Source organism: Rhinichthys klamathensis, unplaced genomic scaffold (assembly GCF_029890125.1).
Source record: "Rhinichthys klamathensis goyatoka isolate OS25496 unplaced genomic scaffold, OSU_Roscu_1.1 h1tg000401l_1, whole genome shotgun sequence".
NCBI classification, from domain to species: Eukaryota; Metazoa; Chordata; class Actinopteri; order Cypriniformes; family Leuciscidae; genus Rhinichthys; species Rhinichthys klamathensis.
Window position 1 is genome coordinate 1,214,086 of NW_026606902.1, and position 12,175 is coordinate 1,226,260.

The window sequence follows — 12,175 nt, forward strand, 5'->3', positions numbered from 1 at the left end:
CATCATATAAAGCGATCGTGTTTCTTCAGAAAATTTGGACTAAACCACTCAATTCATATGGATTAGTTTTACGATCTCTTTATGAACTTTTTGAAGCATCAAAGTGGTAGTTGCACAGACTGGCAATGGAGGGACAGAAATCTCTCCGATTTCATTAAAAATATCTTGTGTTTCGAAGATGAGCGAAAGTCTTACAGCTTTGGAACGACATGATGGTGAGTAATTAATGACAGAATTTTAATTTTTCGGTGAACTATCGTTTTAAACATACAATCTACCTCAAGCTAAACCTTTCCTCGCCTTTCTATACTGTTCAAAACAGTCCAATAAAAAAAAATAACAAAACTCCGTCGCCATAATTTACAGTCTACAAAAAGGGACATTTTATTAGTTACCATACATCCTATAAACGCATTGAACCACGGCAAACGGCCCGTCTGCACATTGATTTCACATCAAGCATAATTCTCTCTTTATGCACCGTCCGGCATACTGTAGAAATCCCTGCAGTTTCCATGGTTACTTCACAAAAACACTCTAATGCACATGTGCCGTGCAAACTGCTGCACTATGGCTGCCAAGCATCACTGCTAATAAATGTGTGGGAGAGCCATTCTTCATAAAAGTCCTGGAACTTACAGGAACAGGTAACATGTATGCACTTGTTACAGACAACCCATTCCCATCACAACACAACACAGTTCGTCATTTCCCTGTAAAAAGTCCTTTGTCTGAGACCAAAATAGAAATCCCCTCACTTCACACATGCATGAATTGATTGGCTGGTGGTGTTTTCTACATACAGGTGCTCAGTGATGTATGTGGGTGTCAGGTGTGGGTGTGGGTGGTAGCTGCTTGTGCGATCATGAAACATCCATAACACCAATTTGAGGAAAAACACACAGGAAAGCACCATGGAAACATTTAATAATTTCATTCGATTGTCAAGCTTCCCCATAGCCGAGGAAATACCCTAGCAGCACACCTACTTAAAGATATTTCCCAGCCAGTTCCTCATCTAGTGATAGGATCTGTTATTGACAAATGTGAAAGCACTTTGTTTTTATGACATCACTCTCTGTGACCTTTTGATGTGACCTTTTAAATGTTGCCAATGCTCAATATAATCTCAAGGTTTATGACTAGCCTTGACTGCCTTCCTAAAATACGGTGGTCCACTGTCATGCCACATCTCTGTGAAATAGAGTTCCTCAGTCTAGAAAAATTACCTTGTTTACCCAAATTAATATGGCACATAAAATGACAGTAATACAACAGCTTACAGAAGCGGCCCAGATACTGTCTTTATGACCAAATTATTCCCGCAATAGCAGTGAATAACATCTGTAACCATAGAGAGATAGCGACTAAAGTAAATAACAGAATGGCTACTGCACTATATATGAGGTAACTGACAACTAGTTGTCGAGTGTGATTTACACAGCACAGGTTTTCACAAAAATGCAGTCGTGAGGCAAGACAATTTAAGGGAGCCAGTTTGGTTATATTAATTTAAACTTTACGGTCTGGTTCTATTCTGGTACAATACACCCACTTTTCATGATTTAATCAATTCCTGATAAAATTAAGTCCTGCCCTACAAATTTACTCAGAAATATATCATATTCTCAAAGTAAAATGTTTTGCAAATGCTCTTTCATGTTGATTTTTTCATGTTTAAGTTTTTAAGTTAATATGTTGTCTTAAAAACAAAATTCTCATGGAATGACACAAAAAGACAAAAAAAATATTTCAAAAATTGCAAGACGACAAAACAATTTAAACTTAATGTATAAAAGTTATTGATAGCAAGACATGACAAAACGCCCAACAATTTAAACTTGTATAAAAGTTATTGAGGAGCTCAATATCGGAACTAGTGCGATTGCGATCATGACAATTTATTTGACAATTTATTTTCATAAATAAATAATAATAATTGTGATTTACAATGTTATTGTTTATTCCCCTTATTGTGCCTGCAGTGCACTAAATGAATATCGTGCAATCCATAAACCACAACGGATAAAAAATATTTGCCATTACGCGAAAATTAACATAAAGTGAAAGTGCACGATAATTGCGGTTGCAACAACAACAACAATAGCGATAAATTGATAATCGCGACAAGCCTAGAACGATTATGTATTGTAGGCTAACACAACAACACATGCGTGCATGCATAAACGGTCATCATAGTTGTAAACAACCTGCTCTTCAAAGATCCACCAATATCTGTCAGTGGAGCATGGACAGTGGGAAAAGGGACTCATCTCACCTGTGCAGTTGCCGTACCGCTTTCCCGCCACACTATCCAGCAGCGCCAGCGCTAGATTGTCCGGAGTGTCCGCGGGGAGCGGGGTCCAGTTCGTGTCCAGGCTCGCCTCTGAGCTCTGCTCATCACTGGACAGCGACGGGCTCCTGATGTCCGCAGTGGCGGATGGCCAGCACGGCGCTTCTTCGGTCTCCGGGCTGAACACCTCTCTCGCCGGGCCGCTTTCGGGAGATGTCTCCCTGAAGAACGGCACCACACGGGACAGGCTGGCCCGCCGCCTGGATGCCCCTGTGCCGGTGGCCTTCTCCCCAAAACCACCCGCCCGAGTGAGTGCATTGGTCTGCTTCTTCAAGAATTTTTCAAGAGGCTTCATTCCAGCCGGCATTTTGATGACAGAAATCACAAGAAGGCCCTGGTTTGATTCTAATTAACACTCGATAATGAATACTGATGATAACCGTAGACGTGCGCGTGTAGGCTACATCATAGCTGGATAATGCTGGAACCCAACTCTGATTGGAAAATGCCTGAAGAATATCTTCCTCGCTGCGTTAAGGTGTCAAGAATTAAATACGGCCATTTTCAATGTTCCTTTTACACAAGTGTATGCAGATGATCGAGTCCTTACTAGGCTACCCTCAGAATAATAATAATTCAAAGAAAATCCAAACGTATCCCAGGGAAACCCGTCCTGCACTGCAGTCCTTCAGCTCGAGAACGAGAAGAAGGCTATGTAGGCTACTGTCATTGCCACTGTCAATGAAGCCTAGATCGATGAGTCAATTAGACGAATACTCAGACACAAAAATGAAAATAGGAGCAGGTAGCACTTAATAATGCATAAATCAGTCTCTGCCAAGATGCTGGACCAATTGAATCGTTTACCGCAGCAGGTCTGAGGGAAACGGGCTTTCGTCGCAGGCGAGACAGCCGACTCGATACTGAAGATTATTCCGTGTCTGTAGATCCCTGACTGGTTCGGTGGTATATCCGTATTTATTTTTCTCTCACGGTACCGAATGTCTCTGCGTCTCTGAGTCCGCACAAATACTGCGCTCCGTCGCTCTCACGTACAGTACAGGAGACTACACACCCTCTCTCTCTCTCTCTCTCTCTCTCTCTTTCTCTCTTTCTCTCTCTCTCTCTCTCTCTCTCTCTCTCTCTCTCTCTCTCTCTCTCTCTCTCTCTCTCTCTCTCTCTCTCTCTCTCTCTCTCTCCACCCGCCTTCTCTGCAGCTGAGTGCGTGTTATTGGTGGTGTGAAGAGATATTGCTCAATTGCTTTGAATCGCAGCAATTGCTGTCACAAGCTCATATATTAACGCTGAAGAACCCACGTGTGCGTCAAAGGCTGAACATTTGGATAGGCTTTTACATTTTTTCCTAATCATGCACGCCAAAATGTAACATTTACGTGGTATCGAAATATTGAATCTGTTCATTCAGTGTGCACGTGGCAATTGGTACAATACCACCATGTTTGTGCTATGTGTTTCAACGTTTGATATAATATTCGGATATTTGAATGTTAAAATGTATCCTACTTCTAAACGGTTCAAATTAATGTAAAGTACATTTTTCATTAATTTTTGTGATTTTTTTGTGATAATCAAACTTAGGTTTTTTTTTGTTTTGTTTTTAATTGAATTCCAGCACTTGTTAAATTTTAAATATTGTAATAAATGATTACAAAGGAAATCAATATATGAATACATAAAACTTTCTTATGGTATTGGTGACTAATTCTATATGGTATTTAAACTTCTATAGCCTACTCTTACTAGCATTCATGGTTCCATGAAGAACCTTTAACATCCATGGAATACTTTTCCATTGCAAAAGGTTCCTTATAGTGGAAAAAAGATCCTTCAGATTATCAAATTATTATTCACACTAAGCAAAAAAGAAGAAGAAGTTCTTTTAAGAACTGTTGGCTGAAAGGTTCTTTGGAGAACCCACAATGGTTCTTCTATGGCACTGCAGAAACTTCTTTTTAGAACCTTTATTTTTAAGTGACATTTTTGTAAGGAATGACAAAGAACATTACATTTATTTTGTGTTTCCATTTACTCTATTACAGTAGAAATAGTGTAAATAATGTGAACACAATAAGAACAGGGCAAAGTAAAATAAAAAAAGAACATCTATTTTACATGGACTTTTGTCTATCTTTTAAAGCATAAAGATAAGAGCAGCGACATTCATTAATGAAGAACCTGACTCTAAGACTAAAGTTCTGTGCTGTATCAATTACATTTGGCATGTGTCTTGTTCTCCGTAAGGTCTACAGTTAGCCAGCTGTATGGTTTCAGATTGCCCAGCTGGAAAGCACAAAAGGACTTATCTCTTTCACAACCACTTCATGAACACACACACTGCATTTAAGTGTCTTCTTCATCAAAGGCACTTATTAGTAGACACATGCCGAGACCATCAGACCTCAGGCAGGCCTGCTTGGTCGAGGTACGAGTAGCTTATAGTTGTGAGCCAATAGAGTAAGCAACTTCATTATCGGTATTAAGTTACGTTTGGCAGGCCATACATGGTGTCTTGTTCAAACGTCTGTCAGGAAACAGTATCCCAAGACACCTATGAGGGGTAAATATGGGATCCGGTGACCATCGGTGACCGCACTATGCTGGGCACTTAATTGAATAGAGAATCATTGTAAAACATGGGAATAGATACCAATTAATTTGCTTAAAAGTAAAATGCTTGAAAAATTAATGAGGTCTACTGGTTTATAAAACACATCAAACTATTATGACCTTACTTTCTTTAATAAAACTCACAAAACAAATAAAATATTGCATAAAACTCGTTTTTATGCTAGGCAGTAAAAAGGTTTAATGGGTTCTATATAGAACTCTAGGGTTCTTGACTCAATTTTAAAGAACCCTATATGCCATAAAGGTTCTAAATTGGCAGAAATGTCTTAAATTATTGCATAATGCTTTCATGTATAACAGGGTTTTTTTGTTTTGTTTTTTTAATTTAAACTAAATCCATAAAATTATCCCATGATGGGAAACCTTAAAAGGTTCAATATATGAAGCGCCTGGTAGCATTTAAGGTTCTATATAGAACTTTTTCTATATGAAGAACACTATTATGTTGTACAGCAGTAATATCTACAAAAGCATATACAGTATCTGCATTTATTTTTTTCTATTGTGGAAATGGTCCCTGATCAACAGAAGAGGGAATCATCTGCCTGATAAGATGAACTCATTCAGCTGTGGTTAGAGCTTCTTCCGCACATCATATGTGATGTCTGTACAGCAAAACCTCAGAATGGGAATTTCCGCCCTCTGTGACATCACACAAAGAAAACATGTTCAAGTTAGGCTGGGTGTAATGCACCTCAGATACATCCTACATGATCCTGTTGAATTTTGAGCATTGTGTGTGTGACTTCACTTAGCCATGTCTGCAAGCTCAAAACTGCAGGCGGGAAAACGTATAAATTTAGCTCTGCGTCAGTAGAGGTCCTCGTTGTCACCATGGAAATGAGAGTGAAACCATGCTGCAGAGAGGTGGAAATCACACATGGGGTGAACCACTGCAGTCATCCGCTGGTCACGGAACACACTCCACCGTTATAAACTTAGTGGCTTCCCCCGTTTATCTCACGGCAGGTCGTTCCTCTTTATATCCCACATCCACCTCTGTGGTTTCTGTGGTCCCTTGAATAGCCATGCATTAGGGCCGTGGTCAGATGTGGATGTGTGTGTGTGTGTGTGTGTGTGTGTGTGTGTGTCAACAGAATGACATAGTCAAGTGTTTGTCATACCATTTAGTCATATGACCTTCTCTGAAGATGACTGACATGATGTCAACATGCAGTCTGTGACTTCATCACAAGAACCCCCATAACACCATTAGACTTGCCATCAAACTGCTGTAAATGGCTGCATAATGTTTTCTGCTCTCTCAACAAGAGAATTTAAGGGGTAATGAACCCATAAATAAATCCATCTGAAGCCAGATGAGGTCCTGCAACTGGGAATGACATAAATGAATGTCAAAATTAGGAATGTACAGACATAGAAACATTGGTCGATACAATGAGGACTGTATCGTTGGTCGAAACAGAAACATTGGTCGATACTTGTGAGTGATAACTGATTATATTGTATATATTTATTTAATGTTTTATATAATGTTTCGGCTGAAGCTGAAGTATAGTATATACATATATATATATATATATATATTTGTAAGATATATTTGATATGATATAGTATATTGAAAACAAATGTAATAAATATGTATATATATACACTGTATATAGACACAAATAAACACACAAATCTATTTTTAAGCATACACACTTGTATACTATATTAAAAGTCTGATCTTTAAAAAGTACAAAATAGAACACATTTAATATTATATTTAAAATATAATAAAAATAAAATACAATTCAAATTTACAAATTATATATACAGTATTGTGTATAATAGAGAGAAAAAAGCAAGAGAGTGTGTGTGTGTGTGTGTCTGTGTAAGCTTACAGCTTATAGCTTATTTCTGTAAAGTTCACCAGAACATAATGTAAAAACTTATAATAACTCTTTAGCACTTTTGAAACCTGGCAAAAAGTTCTGTTTGAACCTGGTGAAATAAGTCCTAATATTATCAGCTTCAAATATCAGTGTTTTCAGATTTATGCTAAAAAATTATAATAATAAAAAAGAAAATGGTTGCAATTGGCCAATATAGAGTTACAATTTGTATAGCCCTACTCATAAAACCTTTTGTGTCTGCATGTTTTTATTAGTTTCCTCCTAGAAATCCAACAAAAACAGCAGTATTTCCACAAAAGCGAAAGAAGCCATTACCATGGTAATTCCATAAGCAGATTTGTCATTGTAATGAACATGATTCTCTAATATGTTTGCCTGGCAATGGAGCCCACCAGCCCTCATATGAATAAATACACCCACCCGCCCACACACACACTCACTCAGATGATGGATGACCTCAGGAGCCTAACGCACTTGCCCTGGAGTGAGGAGAACAGAGCTCACATCTGCGATGACTCATTAAATACATCCCCCCATCCCCCCTCCCTGCTGACACAACGCCATCCTTATGACATGCGTTATCGTTATCGTACACCACGCAAACACACAAGCTCAAGTACACACGCTCGCTATGTTGTCATTCTCCTTCGTGAAAAGGATTGTAATGCATTGTACGGGCGAATAAACACAACAAAACGCCAATGTCCTTAGTCAGAATACTAAGACAGAGCCTTTTATTTTCACAATAAACAATAGATCCATCATGTCCAACACTTTACTAAACTGGGAACCCCTTTAAATCTAGACAGAAGCCTTTCATGTGGAAACACACTCACTCTTTCATACACATACACACACAGAAACTAAGAAAATGTTCTAGGCCTCTAGAGTGCAGGATTATTGTGTGTGTGTGTGTGTGTGTGTGTGTGTGTGTGTGTGTGTGTGTGTGTGTGTGTGTGTGTGTGTGTGTGTGTGTGTGTGTGTGTGTGTGTGTGTGTGTGTGTGTGTGTGTGTGTACAATTTGTGCGTAAGGAGATTATCTTTAACTCATTCAACAGACCCACTTTTAAGCACTATGATATACAAAAACCCCCTTCTTATCCCGGTACACATCCAAAAACATAATTGAATGAGGAGAGCCGTTTGTCTTACCCCAGCGCAGATGCCCTCCTCCCAGTCAGTCTGGCAGATTAAGATGGTAATGTGCCCCCTGAAGAACATTTTCAAAAACACACTTTTATGGGGCTATTATTTCACTGTGATCCTCAGGCTTCACATCATATAGCTTGGCATCAATTCGGAAGCATGATATGCTGTCTTAATGTAGCTACTATAGGCTTATTGACTTATCTTAACAACTCTTTTGAATTGGAGAAATATTTGGAAAACAGAAAAGCAATTGGGTTGCCAAATGCTGGGATAAACTTCAATAAAGTTTCACTTTATTTTACAGTCCTGTTCTCGATGTACATACTATGTACTTATTATAGTAATTACAAGGTAAATATCTAGGTACCAAACTTAACCCATGTAGTTACCTTATATTAACCAGTACTTTCTTAGGTAAGTACACTGTAAGTGCACATAGTAAGTGCACAAACTAAAATAAAGTGCAACCCTTAAAATAGAAATTATCCCATAATTTACTAACCCTCAAGCCATAGGTGTATATGACTTTCTTCTTTCAGCCAAACACAATCAGAGTTATATTTAAAAAATATCCTGGTTCTTCCCAGCTCTGTTATGGCAATGGATAGTGCCCGAGTTTTTGAATACGTCGTCAGGTCACCTTTCCACCAGAACTCGACTCTCTTTTGGAGCTTCAAAAACTCGGGCACTATTCAATGCCATTATAAAGCTGGGAAGAGCTAGGATATGATTTAACATAACTGACTCCGATTGTGCTTGATTGAAATAAGAAAGTCATACACCTTGGATGGCTTGAGGTGAGTAAATTGTGAGATAATTACAATTTTCAATCGGCTTGAGTCGTTTGTTTGTTTGCGAATCGGCCTTCACTGGTAGCACTGCATTTATCAGATACACTAAAAAAAGAACCTGGCCCTTTCACACCAAGAACGATAATAACTACGAAGACAATAACGATGACTATATTAGTGTCCACACCAGTGGGCGATATTATTCTGTTAATTATTAGCATGTGCTGCAGCAGGATGAATTCTGATTGGCTGTCAATGTTTTTTTCGTTCATCGGCAGGAAAAAAATAACTGAACGTGATTCCAACCGTATGGTTTCTCTGTGCCGTTATCGTTATAGTTATGGTGTGGAGTATGGTAGCGTCGCAAGAGTCATTCGTGCGAAAATCGCAATACACTAGTCTTGCTGTATGTGTTTGATTCATAATAGAAAGCACTCATAAAAATAATTCGCCAGTGAATCTGATTGTACTTATCGCACTAGTCTTTTACAGTATTTTAGTGTTCAGTCTGCATTGGCGCAAAATGCACGTGCGCAAACTGTTAACGGAATCGAATGTCATAAAAAACCATTCGGTTCCGGAAGGGTAACAGCTTCTTATTTCATGACAGCGTTTTTATTTTGGGGTGAGAGAGAAGGAGTGGGGGAAGAGGGAAAGAGATGTATTCTGAGGTGAGACTTGCGTCTCAAATGCTAATGCTAACTTCACAAGAGAGAGTTCAAATGTTAATTAGGGCCCAAGCCCAAAGGGCGAAGGCCCTATTGTTTTCCTTAGGATTATTTATTATTATTATTATTATTATTATTATTAGGGCCCAAGCCTTGAAAAGGCGAAGGCCCTATTGTTTTCCTTAGGATTATTATTATTATTATTAGGGCCCAAGCCTTGAAAAGGCGAAGGCCCTATTGTTTTCCTTAGGATTCTTTTTAGGGCCCAAGCCTTGAAAAGGCGAAGGCCCTATTGTTTTCCTTAGGATTATTATTATTATTATTATTAGGGCCCAAGCCTTGAAAAGGCGAAGGCCCTATTGTTTTCCTTAGGATTATTATTATTATTATTATTATTATTATTATTTTATCGACTATTCGGGCACTTTTGGGGCTCTTAACGTGCACGAAAACTCTTGAAACTTTGCACACTGGTCAGAACCCGTGGCCATCAGGGCCGGGCTGAAGCTGGTACCCGGGCGTGGCAGGGGGGCTCGACAGCGCCCCCTGGAACGGGGTCCGAAAACTTGGTCCATAAATCAAACACGCTTGCATGTAATAATATGAAACTCGGTACACATATAGATCTCATCGATTTATATATCCTTTGTACTTTTACTTTTTACCCCAGCCCAACAGGAAGTCGGCTATTATGGTTTGTTTGGAAGCGTATGCCCCTGGAATTCGATATACTCCTCCTAGAGAATTCAACCAATCGCAACGAAACTCGGTCAGCATGATGTCAAGACATTGAGGATGAAAAATTGCCAGGGGATTTCTGATATCTCGAACGGTTTGGCCGTGACGAGGAAACGAATTTATGGCGAATAATGGAAACAGGAAGTGTGTTATAACTTCTGCATACATTAACTGATCTTGATGAAACTTCAACAGTGTGTTCGCTGTAAGAAGCCGATCACATGGATGTGACTATTGTGAGTCAAAGTTATAGCGCCACCAACTGGCAGCAGGAAGTGTGTCACTTTCAAAATGCTTTGAAATCACCCTCTTATTTTTACCCGATTTGCTTCAAACTTGATGTGTATAATGTAGACACTCGCCAGATGTAGACCTGTGAAAGGATTATTGATATCTTAGATACTGTTGCCATGGCAACGCATCAAACTTTAATATTCTTTTTGGATGCTTTTGAGACTCTTAGCATGCCTGAAATTGCTTAAAATTGCATGAAACTCGACAGACAGATCACATTTATTAGCCAGTAGACATGTGCAAAGTTTCAGAAACGGGCGTGGTGCAGGGGCTCAGTAGCGCCACCTTTTGTGACAAAAGTGGGTGGGGGGGGGGGGTTACTTTCATCTACAGTTACAAAACTTTTTCAACTTGATGAAAATACATTAAAGATGCTAAATTGTGAACGGATATTGAATATCTCAAACGGTTTTGCTATGGCGAGGGATTATGTCAAAAAGAGAATCAGGAAATGTCTCATATCTTTCTAAAATGTAATTATACACCATTTATTTTTCTATAAAATTATACTAATATTAGAACTAAACCCATTGTATTCCTTTTTTTCAATTTAAGATTTATGTTTAAGTTTAAAAACAGCCAGAATGGTTGTTTAGCCAAAAAAATAAAAAAATAAAAATCATTCACAGTGCTTTACTGCCCTCTTGTGTTCAAAATCAGGTAGGCCAATTGTATTAAATTGTAGGGATGCTACTATGGGAATATTTTCCCACCGTGACTCCGCTGGGGGCTTTAAAGTCGCTAACTTGAAAGCGAAAGTAACGGACGTCTCCACAAGACGTGCAGCTGTGAGCATTTTCGTTTCATTTTAAAAGAAGCCCCATTTCGGGGGCGGATTTCTTGAATGTATTTTACAAAATCACAATGTTGTGTTTGATTGCGAGTATCCAAAAATAAGTAAACACTTTGCAGTTTGAATGATCTTCTTGAATAAAATGACGGAGTAGCCAATGTTTCCACTGTTCGATCGCGGACGTCCACACGGACATTGATAATGGTGGTGCGTGCAGAGCGCTCGAGGGAATTCCTATGGAAGTAGGAATGAACTAAAAAACGTTCACTCTGTTCTGCTCGCTCATCGTCGTGGACGCGCAGCGTTATGAATGCCCGTGTGATGCAGCATAACACAGCAGAGAGAGACGCTCACTCTCAACTCGTGATTAATGAAATTTGACTCCGGTTGCTGATCTTTGCTGCAACTTTCGTTCAGCTCACAATTTAGTAAGCAAACCCGTTCAGGTTTTAATTGTAGTGACTAAATGATTTTATTAAACACACACACACACACACACACACACACAAACACACACATCAAATTGACGGTGGGGGGCAATGGTATATTTAAATCTGCAAATTGTAATATATGCAGGGCACCCCGGTCCAGTCTTATTAAATGTATGCTTCATCTTTCATTTTTAATTTGTAAATTTGATCAATAAATTCAATTATTTAGAATGATAAGACACTATATGGCTTTTACCCTAGGTAGGGCTGATCAAATTAAATCGTTTACACTGAAAAATAACAATGCATTAAATAATGTTATGAGATTGTTTTAAATATAAGTCAATTAAAAATCGTTGGGAAGAATGATACTTTTAAACATAACACTAAACCGTCATTAGGTGTCGCCAGGCGACCGTCTTAATGAGCGAGTCATTGATTCATTCGTTCAAACAATTCGTTCGAACGGTTGAGTCATTCATGAATGAGACAGATTATGGATTGGTCATT

The 12,175-nt window shown here is 38.8% G+C and overlaps 1 protein-coding gene across 2 annotated transcripts in view; it reads right to left on the reverse strand.

Annotated features, from left to right (window-relative positions):
- rapgefl1 (Rap guanine nucleotide exchange factor (GEF)-like 1) overlaps positions 1-8,011 on the reverse strand; it is a 44,703-nt gene extending 36,692 nt beyond the window's left edge. Inside the window, exon 1 of one of the 2 annotated variants that reach the window (XM_056234591.1) lies at positions 7,954-8,011. Coding sequence is in view for 1 of the 2 variants with exons in the window: in XM_056234590.1 (XP_056090565.1) it covers positions 2,279-2,660 (382 nt within the window). In the remaining variant the exon portion in view is untranslated. Of the gene's footprint in view, positions 1-2,278; positions 3,361-7,953 lie in introns of those variants that run through there. The other variant, XM_056234590.1, reaches the window with a different exon arrangement.
- Between the last annotated feature and the right edge of the window lie 4,164 nt (positions 8,012-12,175).